This window comes from Nyctereutes procyonoides, unplaced genomic scaffold (assembly GCF_905146905.1).
Source record: "Nyctereutes procyonoides isolate TBG_1078 unplaced genomic scaffold, NYPRO_anot_genome, whole genome shotgun sequence".
Taxonomy (NCBI): Eukaryota; Metazoa; Chordata; class Mammalia; order Carnivora; family Canidae; genus Nyctereutes; species Nyctereutes procyonoides.
The window spans coordinates 4,140,720-4,157,991 of NW_026575051.1; the positions used below are offsets into that span (position 1 = coordinate 4,140,720).

At 42.5% G+C, this 17,272-nt stretch overlaps 1 protein-coding gene across 4 annotated transcripts in view; it reads left to right on the top strand.

Moving 5' to 3' along the window:
* ANKS1A (ankyrin repeat and sterile alpha motif domain containing 1A) overlaps positions 1–17,272 on the top strand; it is a 179,935-nt gene that overhangs the window by 70,066 nt on the left and 92,597 nt on the right. For 3 of the 4 annotated variants that reach the window (XM_055329712.1, XM_055329713.1, XM_055329714.1), the window contains exons 2-9: positions 2,800–2,880; positions 4,635–4,791; positions 6,706–6,768; positions 13,305–13,601; positions 14,372–14,447; positions 14,737–14,838; positions 14,934–15,035; positions 16,381–16,577. In XM_055329712.1, coding sequence (XP_055185687.1) covers positions 2,800–2,880; positions 4,635–4,791; positions 6,706–6,768; positions 13,305–13,601; positions 14,372–14,447; positions 14,737–14,838; positions 14,934–15,035; positions 16,381–16,577 — 1,075 coding nt within the window. The remainder of the gene's footprint in view (positions 1–2,799; positions 2,881–4,634; positions 4,792–6,705; positions 6,769–13,304; positions 13,602–14,371; positions 14,448–14,736; positions 14,839–14,933; positions 15,036–16,380; positions 16,578–17,272) is intronic. The other variant, XM_055329715.1, reaches the window with a different exon arrangement.

Genomic DNA, 17,272 nt, shown 5'->3' on the forward strand with positions numbered 1-17,272 from the left:
TATGGTATTAATAGTTTTGTTTCTTTTTTCTCCTTAACATCATATTATAATCTCTTTTCTTTCTTATTACATAGCAATATAAATTGTGATATCAGTGTGATGTTCTACTATATTCCTTAGTTATTTATCATAATCATTTCTCTATTGATGGACTTTTGGGCTATTTCCAAACTTTATTGTTATAACTAATGCTGTGTCCTACATCTAAGCATAAAGGCTTTGGGTCCAAATGGTTTTACTGGTAATTCTTTATAATTTAGGTGCTTTATGCTAATAATGATTCCTGAATATAGAAATGGGTAGATGGCTGCCCAGCTGATCTGTGACCCAGACCTAATACTAATATCCAATAGCCATACCACAAGAAACAAAAACTTTATTTATTTAAATATTTTATTAATTTATTCATGAAAGACACACACAGAGAGAGAGAGAGAGAGAGAGGCAGAGACACAGGCAGAGGGAGTAGCAGGCTCCATGCAGGGAGCCCAATGCGGGACTCTATCCTGGGATTCCAGGATCACACCCTGGGCCAAAGGCAGGCGCCCAACCGCTGAGCCACCCAGGGCCCCCCAAACAAAAACTTTAGATCAGCCTCATTTATGAATGCAGTTGTGAGAATCCTAATTAAAATACTCTTAAGTAGACACTCTTAAGTACAATTCACCAAGATAGACATAATGGATAATGGCCAAATTAGAGGAATGAAAGAATGGCTCAGTATTAAACCTATTGATAACAACATGTTAGTTGGTTAAATGTAGAAAAACTGGGATTATTGTTACAGATGCAGAAAATGCATTTAAGTTAACTATTTTTTTAAAGTGTTTTTTATTTTTAAGTAATCTCTATACCCTATGTGGGGCTTAAACTCACAACCCTGAGATCCAGAGTCACATGCTCTGCTGACTGAGTCAGCCAGGCACCCCTAAACAACTATTTTTAATAACATTTTTAAAAGGAAAAAAAGGGATCCCTGGGTGGCGCAGCGGTTTGGTGCCTGCCTTTGGCCCAGGGCGTGATCCTGGAGACCTGGGATCGAATCCCACGTCGGGCTCCCGGTGCATGGAGCCTGCTTCTCCCTCTGCCTGTGTCTCTGCCTCTCTGTCTCTCTCTGTGTGACTATCATGAATAAATAAATAAAATATTTTAAAAAAATAAAAGGAAAAAAAAGATACTTCTGGGGTGCCTGGGTGGCTCAATTGGTTAAGCGTCTGCCTTTGATTCAAATCATGATCCCAGGGTCCTGGGATCAAGCCACACATTGGGCTCCCTGCTCCCTGCTTCTCCCTCTTCCTGCCTCTCCCCTATGCTTGTGCTCGCTCTCTCTCTTTCTCTCTCTGTCAAATGAATAAATAAAATCTTTTTTTAAAAAAATAAGATACTTACTTTACATGTTACAGAGCATCTCAAACCAACTGCCAACAGTAGAGACATTCATTAAAAGCAAGAACAAAACAAGACTGTCCTCTGCTATTTAATATTATTTTGGAAACTCTGGCCAAGGGGCCCCTGGGTGGCTCAGTCAATTGAGCATCTGACTCTTGATTTTGGCTGGGTCCTGATCTCACCATCATGAGATCAAGCCCTGCATCGGGCTCACACTGAGCAGGGAGCCTGCTTGAGGTTCTCTCCTTCCCCGCTCTTAAAAAAAAAAAAAAAAAAAAAAAAAAAAAAAAAAAGCTGCTCTGGCCATGCAGTAAGGTGCAAAACAGAGGTAAAAATTAAGGTTTTGAGGATTAAGTTAGATGACACTTCAGCTTTCATAGTACAGTATTTTTTTAAGATTTTATTTATTCATGAGAGAAACACACACACACACACACACACACAGAGAGAAACAGAGGCAGAGGCAGAGGCAGAGGCAGAGGCAGAGAGAGAAGCAGGCTCCATACAGGAAGCCCGATGTAGGACTCGATCTTGGGACCCTGAGATCACACCCTGAGCCAAAGGCAGATGCTCAACCACTAAGCCACCCAGGCATCCCCATAGTTTTTCTGATTCAAATAAAGCATTCAAATTATAGATCTTTTTACTCTTCTTTTTAACAATAAGACATTTACAAAGGAAAGACCCATTGTCTCTTGCATCTTAACACACGTCCTGATGCTTTTATTAATGTGGATTCTTTCATCTTGGTTCTTGCTGGTTAAGTCATCCAGATTATCTGTAGGTCTGTGTTGAAGTCTCTCTTAAGTCTTCGGTCACCAGTGCAGAGCTTGGTATTAAATACCTGTGACTGAATGGTTGGTTCTGTGCTATTTTTGATGATCTTTCAATGAACTGTTTTTACAGTCCTGGGAGCATTCAGAGGCACAAGTCCCAGACTGAGTGAATAATGTTAAAAATGAGAAGGGTACATGGGGTGCCTGGCTGGCTCAGTTGGTAGAGGGCATGTGACTCCTCTCAGGGTTGTGAGTTTGAGCCCTACGTTGCGGGTAGAGTTTACTTACAGGAAAATACACAAAAGAAGATGTAACACTTCAATGGCTTGTCATGGAGCAGAATTCAAACATATGCCTGAAGAGAAATGGATTTAATTTTTTAAAAATTAAAAAAAAAAAAGATGAGAAGGGTCCCTAAATGATGACACTATTATCTTGACACCTGACACCCTGTTCAGCAAACAATTGTGTATCCTTGGTGTTGTGCATTTCTGTAGTAAATAGCTACTGTCCTTTATCAGAAGTCATGTGGATATAACTGGTTTGGTTAAACACCAGAGAATTCTTTTCTAAGCGATTAGCTGGCTCTAAATTTGGTTTGTGACTTCAGTCTTTTTTCCCCCCACCTCTATAGCATCTGGAGAGGGCCAAATGTGAACTGTGTTGACAGCACTGGCTATACACCTCTACACCATGCTGCTTTGAATGGCCATAAGTAAGTATTAATGTGCTATATTCTTGTCCTACTCTCCAGAACCCAGGCCTTTTGGTGGTCTTTTTGGGTTTCTATAAAGAATTACCAAGCAGTAGTGTTGAGGAACAGGGGAAAAACAAACTAAATTCAGTCCAACCAGAGTTTCTGAGTCTCTTTTAGTGTATTTAAGCATCCTACTCCACCCCTTAAAAAACTTCAAAAGCTAAGTTTTACCTTTTCTTCTGTTTGTCCTTTTCTACTTGGAAATGGTGCAGGGCTCCATGATGATCTGAATATTTGGTCATATTTGGGCAGCCAGATCATAAAGGTGCTGGATAATCTCTTAGGTAACCAGCACCTTTGTAACCTGAAAATAGATTAAGTGGTCATAAGAAACTTCCCTCCTATTAAAGTAGTTATTTATTTACTCTGTCTTTTTGCTTGCCATTCTTCCCTCGTACAGTTAGCCTTGTAAACAAAGGACCATTTTTAAGGAGAAAAATACCTAAATCATACGGCCTATTTAATTCTCTTAGATGTTGGTTAGTAGTTGTTGGGTGGGATTTCTACAGAAAGTTTTCTGGAGAAGCTATGCTTTGGGAGGGAGTCTAAAAGAAGATGACACAGGTTTAAATGGTTTGGCAGCCTTTTCCACAGGGCACTGTCCTCCAAATGAGAGAGAATGTGATGGCTCAGCCCAAGGGCAGGCACTGTAGTGGAGGACATTGAGTAGAATTGCCAGGACTTGGAAGAATGGAAACCAGAGTGTAGTAGTGTAGAGGGTGATAAGGAGAGTTTGAGGCATCATGCTCTAGGAGATACAAAGAAGTTTCATTTTTATAAGGAGGGATTATTGGAACCCTTTTAGATTCTGTTGAGCCAGGAGCAGGGCGCTTGCCACCTTGTGATATTCTGTATCACTTGTACAGTATTTGGCCCAGCCTAATGGACTCTGATGTGCCAAAAAGAGGTGATGATTGTTTCCTCCTACATGAAACTTTTCTGAAATATATCAGATGTGCTCATTATGTCTTCTCTCTGGCCATCTTTGACAAAGCTAACAAGGACTCTATAGTGAACCCTCCCAACCCACTCAATAACTAGTGGGGTCACCCAAATTAAAGCGAATCTTGAACTTAAATGACTAGGGCTTGTTAGCCAAGTTTATCTCCAGATGCTCTTTTTGTTTACAGTGGGGGTTTTCTTTGACCCCATGCACATGGAAATAATTATACATTTGTATCTGCTTAATTAGCGGTGTCACCACGAAGAAAGCCAACCCCTTCTTTCTGGATGTATCAAATGATACCATATGTGTCTGGCTTATGTTTGCAGCAACTTTAATTCTGCTCTGCCTGTCTGCTCTTAGCTCCCACATAACCAAATGCTCTGAATGATGTGGTGAATAATGATACTTGTTTTGCATGACTACCTTTATGTAAATTTTATCACCATATGCTGTTTAAACATCACAAACAAGGAAACATTGCAAGGTTTAGACAAGGGGACCAGACATATTCAAAATAATGGAATATAGATGGATTGTCTAGAAAACCTAGAGAAATGAGGAGGTGATAGGCAGTATCGGTTTGGCTCAAGATGTTTCAGCTGCATTTCAGCAGCTGTACATGTAGCTCATGGAATAAAAGGAGGAGACTGGGTGATGAGCTCAGGTAGAGAGAAGGGGGCCAAGTGAGCTAGTATCTGAAAGGGCTTCATGCTGCTCACATGTGAAGCGCTGTTCTGCAAACTCATCATTGATTTTTGCCTTCTAGGGATGTGGTTGAGGTTCTTTTGAGGAACGATGCGCTGACCAACGTGGCTGATTCTAAAGGCTGTTACCCTCTGCACTTGGCAGCCTGGAAAGGAGATGCCCAGATAGTGCGGTTGCTCATCCATCAAGGGCCCTCACACACCAGAGTCAACGAACAGGTTGGAAGGAAGAGAAGTGTTCTTCCATTCGGTGATAGCCTGACCGTGGTGGTCCTAGCACTGTTTCAGTTCCATAGCACAGATCTCAGGGAACCAGCTCTTCCAGGCCCTACAAATGGTTCCCCTCATCCCAGCACTATGCTTGTGAGTGTACCAGGGAGATCTTAAACCCCAAGGATGCATTTTACATGCATTTACATTGTGCAGGTTTGGAGTCATGCTATAATGAAGATCTAAATACCTCACATGCAAAATGGGAAATAATGCAAATCCCGGAAAATTGCCTAGAGGCCATTTCAAACCTGCAGGCTTAATTAATTATACATTGTGTTTAGACCATTCACATGGCAGTGCAACGTTAGCCAGTAAATAGCAATCCTCCCAGTATGTGTCAGTGCTCTGTGGACCATGCTGTTGTCTTACCTACATCACAGCTGGCAGAAGTGGACAGACTTGTACCGGACTGAAAAAGGAGCTCACAAAAACATCTGAGTAACCTCAGAGGTCAGAGGTAATTCAGCAGAGTGAAAATCATTTACACTTCAGAGTGTCATGTCAACTTCAGAGTGACCATGCTTTGACAAAGCAGAGATAATTCTTAGAAAATAAAAAAGGCAGCATTTGAGCAAAAATACCTTAAAATGGCCATGGATTAGGTACTCTGAGACCATACTTCCTCTTTTTTACATTGATTCCTTTGGAAAAAGTTCTACTTCCATTATGCAAGTTCTAGACAGTCCTCTCATAAAATATCGTTTCCTGTGGTTTGGATCTGAGATCATGTGTCCCTTTGAGAGGAGGTGGGCTTTCTGTGTGTGACAAGCCATTCTGTGTTCCTCTGTGCTCTGAACTAAAGCAGGTACTTTTTTTAGTTGCTTGAATGAGAGAGATGCTGCTCTTTCTCAGTGAGCTCGGGACTATTCTCCTAATGACTTTGCTGAGAGGAGATTGTTACATTACTTGTAGGATTAGATCAAGGTTATTCCTCAAAAAATAGGAAATCACTCTTGCGAGCCCACCTATCAGCAAGGCTATGCACATTCTCATTGAGCTGTTAAGAGCATGACTGACTCAGAAGGGGAGCTTTACTCTGAGTTGTTTAAGAAAATTAAAGCAATGTGCCCAAATCTCTCAATTTGAAGATTGTGTGTTTGTAGCTGTTAATCAGCTTCCCTCTCCCCTCTCAGGCTGTTTTTTCTGGATAGGTAAGCCACAGAAATTTAAGATCATCGATGAGGATATTTTTAAGAATGAAAATTGTCTCTAGAATTGCAGCTTTAGAATCTAAATGCAGTTTTACTCCTCCTGGCTAAAGTGATTATAATTTCTCCTATCTGGAGGAAATGTACAAGGAGGTTTGCTTTTAATCTAATATTCCTCAATGTTAAACAAACTATTAATGGGTGTTAAACACCCATTAAGTCCTTCTCATTTAAGAAATTTTCGGCAACCATTTCTAATCCTGTCTTTGCTCACTTTTGCCTTGGAACACAGCTGCTTGGATTTTTGAGCCACTTGAGTGTGCTAGCTTGTCCTGTTCACAGCTGCCTACCCCCTGGAGTATCCTGTTGATAGGTGGGACACCAGCCCAGTGTTCTGAGTATCTGACAGGCAGGTGGGTGGGGCAGGGGCTGGGCAAGACATTTGCAATAGCTGGAAGAACCTAATGGCTCGAGATAGTAGTACCACATTGATCTATTTAAAAACCATTAATGTGGTTCCAGTTGGATGCTTGGATAAGAGGGGGTGATGAGTGCTGTGCCCTCAAACCTGCCTTCCCCATTAACTTCCTTTCCAGGCACCCAGAAGGCAGATCCGAGTTGTTCTCATGTTGGGCCCCCTCGGAGCTGGGCATTGCTTTGATATATTTCATCCATTTTATCATCACATTTTCTTTTCCTCTCCTTTTTATAGAATACTCTTGAGATCAAAGAATTCAAAAAGTACGGCCCCTTTGACCCTTATATCAATGCCAAGGTGTGTACTTTGCTGCCAGGATTTCTCTGCATCATTTCTCCAAGCTGCACTCCCTCTTTGGTCCTCTCTGGCTTCTACTCTTGTCCACTCGGGCTCCTCATCATCACCCTGGCTATTGTCTGCTTCGGCCCATCTGCTTTTGCCTTGTCTGGGAATGGGAAAGTGCAGTTTCAGTGGGTTTGGGCTTTATTTTTAAAACCCATGCTAATTCTGGAAAGGTTGGGTGCTTTTCCTAGAATGTCTGAAGAGCTTAGAAATGGCCGAAATGGGGAAAGAGAAGGAACCATAATATACGCATAATTTACCATTGTGATTGCTAAATTCATTTAAATTCAAAAAAGAAAAATTCAATTAAGAAATGTCAAACACATTAGCTTTTTAATAAGCATAGAAAAATGGTTAAATTGTACTTGCTGGGTTAGCTTTTTTTTTTTCCTCTGCTCTATTTCTTTTAACGTAGAATCTAATTTTCAATAGCTGGTAGTGGAGATGTTGGGGAAGGGATATGGTGACTCTTGTTTTACTCTTAAAAGCTGTCCCTTGTGGCTCCCTCCATATTTCCTAGAGTTCGTGCCTTTCTGCCTGGGACTTGAAAACCTCAGTTGCTTCTCCCCAGCCATTAGCTTCTCTCACTGCTTTCTCATTCTTGGCCCTTGGAAGGGCTCTGAAATAGAAAAGGAAGTCACAGGGTCAAGCAGAGCACTGGCCTCAAGTCTCCCTCCTTGTGAGGCTGGGGAGAGTAGTGGCCTGGTAGGCCTGGTGATGAACGGCTCAGCCCCTCTGGCCTTGGCCACATCAAGAGGCAGAGCTTGTGTGTTGGTAATGGTTAGCCTCTCTCCTCAGTGCTCTCACCTGCTGGTTTTGATCTGAACCATTCAGGTTGAGGTTTGCTTTTTGGCATCAGTCTGGAGTTTGGTTGAGTCAGTGCATTATTCACATTAGCTCCTTTCCCTTGTTCTGAATATAGTAACCTCAGGGAAGAGAAACATAAGGTACTTCTGCATGTTGCCAGATACAAGGCAGATATTCCTTAAGAAATACTGATTTAGCAAATGGAGCTCCCCGTGGGCTGGATCTCCACAGCTTCTGTGGGCCATTCAGCTGTCTGGCCTTGATAGGGATGGCGGATAAGCAGTTTGGGAATAGAGGAATCCATTAGCTTTTGTTTGGCCCCCTCTCTATAAATTCTGTTTTCTAATATTCAAAATAGGAAGATACTTGGTTTTCTTCTTTTTTGGGACATAGTGTAGTAGAGGAGAAAACTCTTAAATGTCACAGCCTTTCAAGTCAGGCCTAAGTTTGAATTCTGTGCTACTGCTTACTGGTTTTGTTGACTTCTATAAGTTACATTTCTGTAAGCCTCAGTTTCCTCTTCTGTAAAGTGCAGTGTACTATCTGTCTACCTTGCTGGATTAATTTGAAGTTAAAAATAAGAGAATGTACATTAAGTACAACTATCTAGTAACTAGTAATATTTGAAATCTGACTTTTAAAGGGTATATACCTTGTGGTATTTCTGAAACGGCACTTTAGAATTTGTTGTTTGTTACTGGTGGGTTGAAGCTTAATGAAACATTGCTCAATTAGTCTATTTAGGGTTTTGTTTTGTGGGGAGGCACCTTGAAGTGATTGTTTTCCCACTCGGTGGTTAGTTCAGTTAGCTTCTAAAGCTCTGATTAAAGGGTAGGCCTTTGGTTCTTAAAAGCACATTTTCTTACCCCTTGATTTCCCACACAAAAAAGAAAATTGGTCTAAATGGAATAAGAGCATACTTCTCTTTCTGGAAATACTGCCCTTTGCCTCCCTCCCACCCCGCAAAGGCCAAATGATACAAACTGCACAAAGAGATAAAGTTGTTTGGATTTTACTACAAATGCAAATTCTCCTTGAGCTAGTTTGACTCTAACTTCACTAGGTTTTATCCTGATTTGTGGGTTTTTATTGACCTAGATTGTGTCTGGGAATTGTTTTGTGTGCTAAGTCCACTCAGGCACCTGTAGAAATTAGGAGTTCTGGGAGCAGAGGTGGTTTTCATGAGCTTTCATCTTTTTCTTGGACATATGGAGCCTTTTCTTTTTCAGCAACTCAGCATAAATCAGTCCAAAATGTAGGTCATTCATAGCTAAGGTGCAACTACTAAAATTGTTTATTTGCCCCTTTAAAAATAATTTTAACTTACTCCGAATATCATAAGATGAGCAATAGTCAAATGGCTTTAGATCTATTTTCCTGTACACTTAAAAATAATTAAGTTTCAGAGCTGGAAGAGACCTGGAAGTTCTCTTGACCAATTGCCTCCACATTCTGGTGAGCTTATCTGGTTGCACCTGAAGCTTTTATTTTATTTTATTTTTTATTTTTTATTTTTTACCTGAAGCTTTTATAAAACTTTTTATCTTGAAAAAATTTTCAATTTACATAAAGTTGCAAGCATGATTCAGTAAACTGCATTGTACTCTTCACCTAGGTTCACCAGTTGTTAACATTCTGTCACATTTGCATGCATGTTTTCTCTCTCAAACGTATATGTATATTGTTGCTATAGTTGATGATGAACTGTTTGATACTTAGTCATGACATCATGACTGTTTAACCTTGGAACTTCAGCATGTGTCTCCTAAAAACAAGGGCATTCACTTGTATAACCACAGTACAGTTATCAAAGTCAGAAAATTCAACATTGATAGAATACTAGAATCTAATACAGAATCTGTGTTCAGATTTCACCAGTTTCTCCAATAATATCCTTTAGAGCAATTTTTTTCCTGGCCCAGGATACAATCTAGGATCATATATAATCTGGAACAATTCTTTCACCCTTCTTAGTGTTTCATGACTAAGAACTACAAACATTATGTCTCTGGCTGTGACTGAACCACCAACCTTTCAGTAACGGCTAAACACGGTAACCATTTGCCACAGAGACCCCCAACATTGACAGTTTAGATTCAGGAGTGCCACAGGAGTGATGTTATATCCTTCCTTCATGTCACAAGGCACAATGATGTCAGTTTGTCTTGCTTTTTACACTGATAGATGATTGCTTGGTCAAGTTGGTACCTGCTAGGTTGGTAAGCTTTTTAATAACAATCTTCCTGGGCTTTACCCTCTGAGGTGCTACCTTGGCAGGCCTGGGGTGGGACTTAGTTACTTTTAAGCACTCGTGTAATTCCAGGATGAAGCCAATTTGAGAGCTACTGATCTAGGCCAACTTTCCATCCGGTATAGGAATCCTCTTCTCTCACCTGAAAGATGAGCCATCTACCCTTTGTTTCATCTGGTTGGTTGTTTCTCTTGGTAACGACCAGGCTTACCACTTGGCAGCATCTTTTTGGATTCTACTGATTTTGGTTTCTTATACTTGGCTGATACCTGTCTTCCTAAACATTCCATCTTGTTGGTTAGGGTTCTGCCTTCCAGAGCACTGCAGAGTAAGTCTAACTCTTCTTCCATGTGGACTCTGTTCTCACGTTTCTCCTTTGTCTGCTAAATTTCAGGAGGCCCAGTTTGTCCTTTTGTTCCAATTTTAGTATATTTCTGAAACCTATATCTTTGCTGCTACAGAGATCTCTGTTGTTTCTAACTTAAGTATTTATCAACAGTGGACAAGAGTACAGTTGGGCTAAAATCTAAGCACTGGGAAGTGATGGTTTAGAATAGTTTCAAGACGAGAAAAGCCACCAAATGTTTCTGTATAGTTTTCTATTGCTTGTAGTTTATGCATATGTTAGATAAATAGGTGTAGACAATGCAGAAATATGACGGATTTACACGTTAAATGGGGTCTCCATATGTAAAGTGTATTGGTGTCTTTTTTCTTAGAGGTACTAACTGTAGCAAGGAGAAATGAAAGTGAGTATCCTCAAGATGGGCAGGAATGGAGAGTTTGTGCAAAGACCTTGGGGAAAATTGGGGAGACTAATTGATCTTAGTCTCCTTCCTCAGTCCAAATACATAGTAATATGATTCTGGGAACTCTTGAGGTATGGTGAGCACCTGTGGTGTGACTTGGTAGGTGTGAAAGAGGAAGATTCCAGGTCATGACAAATCTGTACTTCCTTGGAATCCCCCCTTCCTTTGGGTCCCTGAATCAACACTTAGTGGCTTCCTGCCCTGATAGTTGTCCCGTTCAAAGAGGAGCAGGTAGGAAGAGCTCATTATGATGGCCTGTGTTCAATAATTGAGAGATGGGGTCACCACAGACTTCAACTCAAGAGTATTATAGTTACCAGACCAGGTTTGGCAAAGACTGAAGCATGAAAAAGATGCTTTCTACACTGTGAATTTTAGTACAACATTCTGCAGAGATGTGGTTAGGCCATTTTTAACAGAAGCAGGAAATTTGTCTGGTAGTGATCAAGACTTTGCTTTCAGTAAGGCAGCTTTGTGGTAGTTGCTTTAGTTCTCAAAAAAAAAAAAAAAAAACAGAAAATTTTTCTTTTCTTTTCTTTTTTTTTTCTCCTGCTGGATAGTTTAGAGTTTTACAGTTCTTCAGGCCCTAACGGTATACTATTTTTTTTTTTTTAACAAAATCGAGGACAGATTATTCGAGTTGTTGGGAGACAACTTGGATATAAAAGAGACAGCAGTGTCTGCCTCAGAGTAAACAAGTTTTTCTGGATTGGAGTCTTAATAAGAATAAGCTGACTTTCTTGGCCCTACTGTCATGCTAATCTTGAGCTGTAAAACCCTGAGAATCCTCTTAAAACTTCTCTGGGTTGCTGCTCTGCCCTGCAACCACTGTAAAGAAAGCCCCTGTGTATTTTGTTGATGTAGCTGCCTTTCATGGTGAGAACATGAAGTGACAGCTCTAAGTTGGCTTAGGGAGCACCTGGTGTTCAATTGGAAATGGGCATTCCAAATGGGGGTCTTAAGTGGTTGGTTTGGCACAGGGAACCCCAAAGATCTGCTTTCTGCCCAGAGTTTCCTCTTCCCTCCAGACTTTTAGGCTGACATGTAACCCACCCCTTGGACCCAGTTGTATCCTAGGAGGCCATTGCTAACCAGCTGTGTCCTGTGGCCAGTGAAGGCTGCCTGCACTTCAGCTGCTGTTCTCTTTGAGCTGTGTTTGAGCTCAGTGCTGCTTCCTCTATTTATCTGTGTGCATTTATCTTTGCATGTGCCTCCTGCTACCACTTTTTCTGTCCTTATTTCATTTAAAATTTCTTCTTTCTATCATTCTGACCTTGGGGGCTTCACTCCCAGTGGCTCTGGATCTTTCTGGTACACTTGGTGTAGCTGGAAAAAGTGATGCAGTCAAATGCCAGATCGAAAGCAGATGGAATTGCATGTGTGTTTGGGTAACTCCTGGGCTGTTACTTTTAATGTAATTAATAGAATTAAAGCAGTTGTGGAAACATTGCATTTTTACCTTTTGATCACTGAAAGGTGCACAATATTGACTTGATGGACACATCACCCTCTAAGCTTTGTTTCTCTAAAGTGGCAGAAGACTCCTGGTTAAACTTAGGAATCTCAAAATCTTGTGGGAGAATTATTTTCATTAGTGCATCTAAAAAAGGGGAGAAGTCATGGAAATTACTTTATTCCTGCTCTAATTATACATTGGCAGTAGTAGTAAAAGAAGGAGCACAATTGGAATGACTAACATTTTGCTCCTGATGGTTGAAGCACAAACTTCTCCTATTTCATCCCAGGTTCTACCTGTTTTGAAACAAAATTGGCATTAAAGGACCATGGGGTTGTGAATTTGAATTGATGGTCCTGTTACAACTTTGAATATTTTGCACCTCTCACAAAACATTCCCGTGTGTGTGATTGTGATTGAATCTTTCCTACATAAGAAACACTTCCCTGTGCTGTCAATTGTGCATGCATTGTTTGGTGCAGGCTCTGGGAGTAGGCACAGGGTGACAGCAGGGTCCCCCTCCCCGCCAAGTTCCTCTATGACGGAGCTCCAGTACCTCCCTCCCCCTGGAAATGGCTGTGGCTGATATCTGAATGAGCGTGATGAGCGTGATTTTCATGATTTTCGGTGCTCCGCTCTGTTACTTTGATTGTTGGCTGGTTAATTTGCATGCAAGAAGCTATGCAAATGACAAACTCTTTCAAGAAAGCTTGTATATAAGGCAGTGGATGGTCAACAAATCTAGAATCAGTACTTGTAGGGCTGACTGAATATAAACTGTAAAACCAGTTGAAGTTTAAAATGAGTCAATGGCAGTGATACTGTTGGCATTGTGTTCCAGGGCTTCGGCCCAAGGCCTGCCACCTTCCCTCAGTTCACCTCCTTGCAAGGAGATACTTCCTTCATGGCACACAGGAGGAGACTATAAATCTGATAGTTTCTGATGACAGCCCCCCTCTGGCAGTACTGGGGCACAGTGTGGCTGATGGGAGTGGCCAGGCTTATTTGCTGGGGAGTATATCTGGAATCTGACCGACTTCTAGTAGCCTCCAAATATTGCTGCTATTTTTCTCATTTAAATTTCAGTGGTTTTCCACGTGTGCATCCCAAGTCATATGCCAGTCTGCCAGTTACCTTTCTGACAGGATCTGCTTGTTAAACTCTTTAGAACAACGACAACGAGACGGCCCTGCATTGTGCGGCACAGTACGGCCACACAGAGGTGGTGAAGGTCCTTTTAGAGGAGCTGACGGACCCCACCATGCGCAACAACAAGTTTGAGACCCCTCTGGACCTGGCCGCGCTGTACGGGAGACTAGAGGTGGTGAAGATGCTCCTCAATGCACACCCCAACCTCTTGAGCTGCAACACTAAAAAGCACACCCCTCTGCACCTGGCAGCAAGGAATGGCCACAAAGCTGTGGTCCAGGTCCTCCTTGACGCCGGCATGGATAGCAACTACCAGGTAGTGGGGCACATCTACCTCCTGGGCTCAGGGGGCCTGGTCTCTCTAGGGAAGGCACAAGTACCATGCTGCTGGGCTGTGTTTTCATTTAGCACGTTTCTCACCACATGTCAAATGCTTCCATTTGTTGACTCATTTTAATGTGAAAACTTCAGGGAAACTCCTCAAGTGAGTCCATTACTGTTTTATTGTTATTTTTTATGTTTTTCTTTTCAGGGGTAACATATAGTCATTATGCCCTGAAAAGATGTGCCTGCGGACTCCCTCTCAAAATTAGAACAGTTTCATTATCTTCCTATACAGGTGTTCCCACCGCACACATTGGCCACCTGCAAAGTCCCCTCAACTTGATCTTGCCAGCAGGAGACTTGGCATTTCCCTGCTGTCCTTAGGATTTGCATTGACCAAACCACATGGGACGTCAAGGTGGTTTTTTGTTTTTCCCCTGGTACTTTTCTTCTCATTACTCCTTTCAGCCAGGAAGGGGGAGCTTTGAGGAGCTCTCACCAATAGGTGGCTCCAAGAGCTGCTGCACAGTTATTCCTGTGTGGCCTGATGGTGGCATTTCAAACACACTTCATGTCCGGGCCACGATTGTGGTTCCGGAATACAGACAAGAAAAGTAGGAAAGATAATGACAGAGGACTTTGTGTGGTTTATTTTATTTTCCTGCCCCTTCTTGTCTATATCCCGTTTGTCGTGTGGAGCCACGCCAAACCTGGGTCACTGTTCTGATGACATGCTGCTCTGCGCTCTCGTTTGCTTTCCAGACGGAGAAGGGCAGTGCTTTGCATGAGGCTGCTCTGTTTGGCAAGACTGATGTGGTGCAAATCCTGCTGGCTGCAGGTGAGAGGTCGGCAGCGCTCTCGTCTACACAGCATGCCCGGGGTGGGCTTGTTTCTCCCTAGCCTCCCTGGAGGGGGATTTTTGCTGGCTGCCCTCCAACCCAATGTATGTATGTCTCCATTGGTTGATTGCAAGTGTACAAATTGTTCTACAAGAGCTGGATTAAATGTCTTTGGATGAAAAATGTTGGTTGTACTACTGGGAGCGTTAGGAGTCCTGGAATTGGACCCCCTTTAAGGCTGTCTTGCAACTGCTCACTCCCCCTGTTCAACCTGGTGTGCCTTTCTAGGAATCGATGTCAACATCAAAGATAACCGTGGCCTGACTGCCCTAGACACTGTCCGGGAACTGCCTTCTCAAAAGAGCCAGCAGATAGCAGCGCTTATTGAAGGTACCCATTCATCTGCCTGTCGGGTTGGCCTGGGGACACACTAGCCAAACCAAGGAATTTGTATTTGCTGAAGCTTTTTTTGTCTTTCCACGTAGATCACATGACTGGAAAAAGAAGTGCAAAAGAGGTTGATAAAACCCTCAGGTCCCAGGGACCTCTCATCTCCAATATGGACTCCATATCCCAGAAGTCTCAGGGTAAGGCGGCCTTTCTCTGCCAACCAATGGGCTCTCACCTTGAAGAGTTGAACTGGCTTTGGTAGAATGCAAAAAGCTTCATTTAAATAATAACTTCAGGGGGTTGGGAGTACTTAATAAGTTCATAATCAAATGTATTGGTTTCCAGCTAGTATATGAACTTTTTTTTATTGGATATACCTTAGGCCTTTGAGCTTGGACCTCTTCTTTCCTACTTTATCTTATTCTCTAATTTATAGTTGGCTCTGTGAGGTCTGTTTTGGGATGTGTCATAGACAGGGTGATCTCAAGATGAATTCAAATCTCAAGGAAACCTTTTTCTATACACACGCTATCATGCTTTAAGCACAGTTGGCCCTCAATATATAATAAACGAGTGTCATCTGGTTGGTAGACAGTATATGGCAGATTTTGGTACTATATCATTTGGCTAACAAATGCAGTCTGGGCACTAGGTTGGGCAGTCCAGCCTCTCCATCATTAGCCACTGAAATCCACCATTTCAGATTTATCGAGCAGCCTTTTGGGTCCCAGGTATGATGAACAAGAAAGACAAAATGCTGACTGACACCTTCCTTCAGGTATTTACAAAGCACGGTAAAGACAGCCAGAGGAACAGAACAAAACCAGACACTGGAAGGGGAAAGGGATTTTTCAGAGGAGTGCAGGATGAGGTTAGAGGGTGCTCGGCCTGTCTTCACTGTGGAGTCCTCGTCTACCCCCTCCTCCACCACCCCTGTACTTTTTCTTGACCTCATAATCTACTAGTTATGGGATTAGTAGTTCACTAAGATGTTAGCTTTCAAGGATTTTACAGTTACGGTTTTGACTATTTGCCAGAGACCCGGAGATGGCTGATCCACAACAGTCCGTAACTTTTCAGAGTCGCAGACTCAGATCCCAGGTAGTCTGTTACTAGGTCTCTGGTGAGTGAGTTTAACCTTGCACAGCCTCCAAGATGTCAGAAAGGCATCACAGAATTTAAAGGATTACTTAAGTTTGCAGTTATATTTTGCTATGTTTTATGGTTTAAGGTTATGCTATGATGGCATTGAGGTCCTTGGGAATTCATAAAGGTCTTGGGGAGGTATCCCTCATAGACGTCATAGACGTCAAGGGTTTGCTATAGTGAATTAGAGAAAAATCTCTTTAAGTCTCAGGGTATAAAGAGCAACTGAAACTCTCTGTATTGATTCCTGTCCATGGAGCAAAGCAGTCATTTTCTTTTCCTGCTCTTAGCTACTGTTCATCAAATTCAGGCTGATGAGGGGCTTTGGGTGGTTGCAGTGGTTGGAAATCCGAAACTGCTCTCCAGCCATTGACTCTCACTCTCTGACCTTTTCAGGTGATGTGGAGAAAGCAGTGACTGAACTGATCATTGATTTTGACACAAATGCTGAAGAGGAGGGTCCCTACGAGGCGCTATATAATGCCGTCTCCTGCCATTCGTTGGACAGCATGGCCAGTGGGCGATCGTCTGACCGAGACTCTGTGAACAAGGAGACTGAGGCAGCAGGAGTGAAGGCTGCTGGAGTGAGGCCTGTATGTGGCCTGGGGCCCTCACCAAGCTGGGGACTGTGTTGTCAGCCTGTGCTTCACTGGGGCATGGCAGAGGGCAGAGGGACTGTGCTCTGAGGGTGGCTCGCTTTCCAGAGGCCTGCACCCTGCTTCCGTGTCCCTCTGGGCACTGTCACATCTCACTCTTGCTTAGTGTGGCTAAATCGTATAGAGTGCCTTGAGGTCGAATTTTGGTTTTTCTGATTTCAGCGTAATATGTGTGCATTGTCCTGTTAGTTTTGGGCCTTAGAGCAGATCGAAGCATTTTATTCCCCTTTGGCATCTGCTGCTTCTGTCTTTGGGGTCTCTGCTTTGTATTGTTAGTTTTCTCTCTGGAGAGCAGTTCCACGGTGAAAGAGCTCAGTGAAGTAAGTTCTTGGCTACCTGGAGTGCATTCGCACCTTCCATTTGCCCTCCGAGCATTATCCATTTGGATCTGGACAGATTCTGCCTTCAGCAGGGTGGTAGCAAGGCTTAATCAGACATCATATGTGTTAGCATGCAGCATTCCCGTTTTTTCCCAATTACAATCTCTCCAGCCATTTCTTTCCCAAGGTCTACCTTCCCATCTCACTGCTTCTTTCTCTAGTACTTGCTTCTGCTTCCAGTCTTGTCCATCCTTCTCAAGATGTTTTATTCTCTTTTTCTCCCTCAGGGTTTTACTCTGAGCCTAAGCCTGA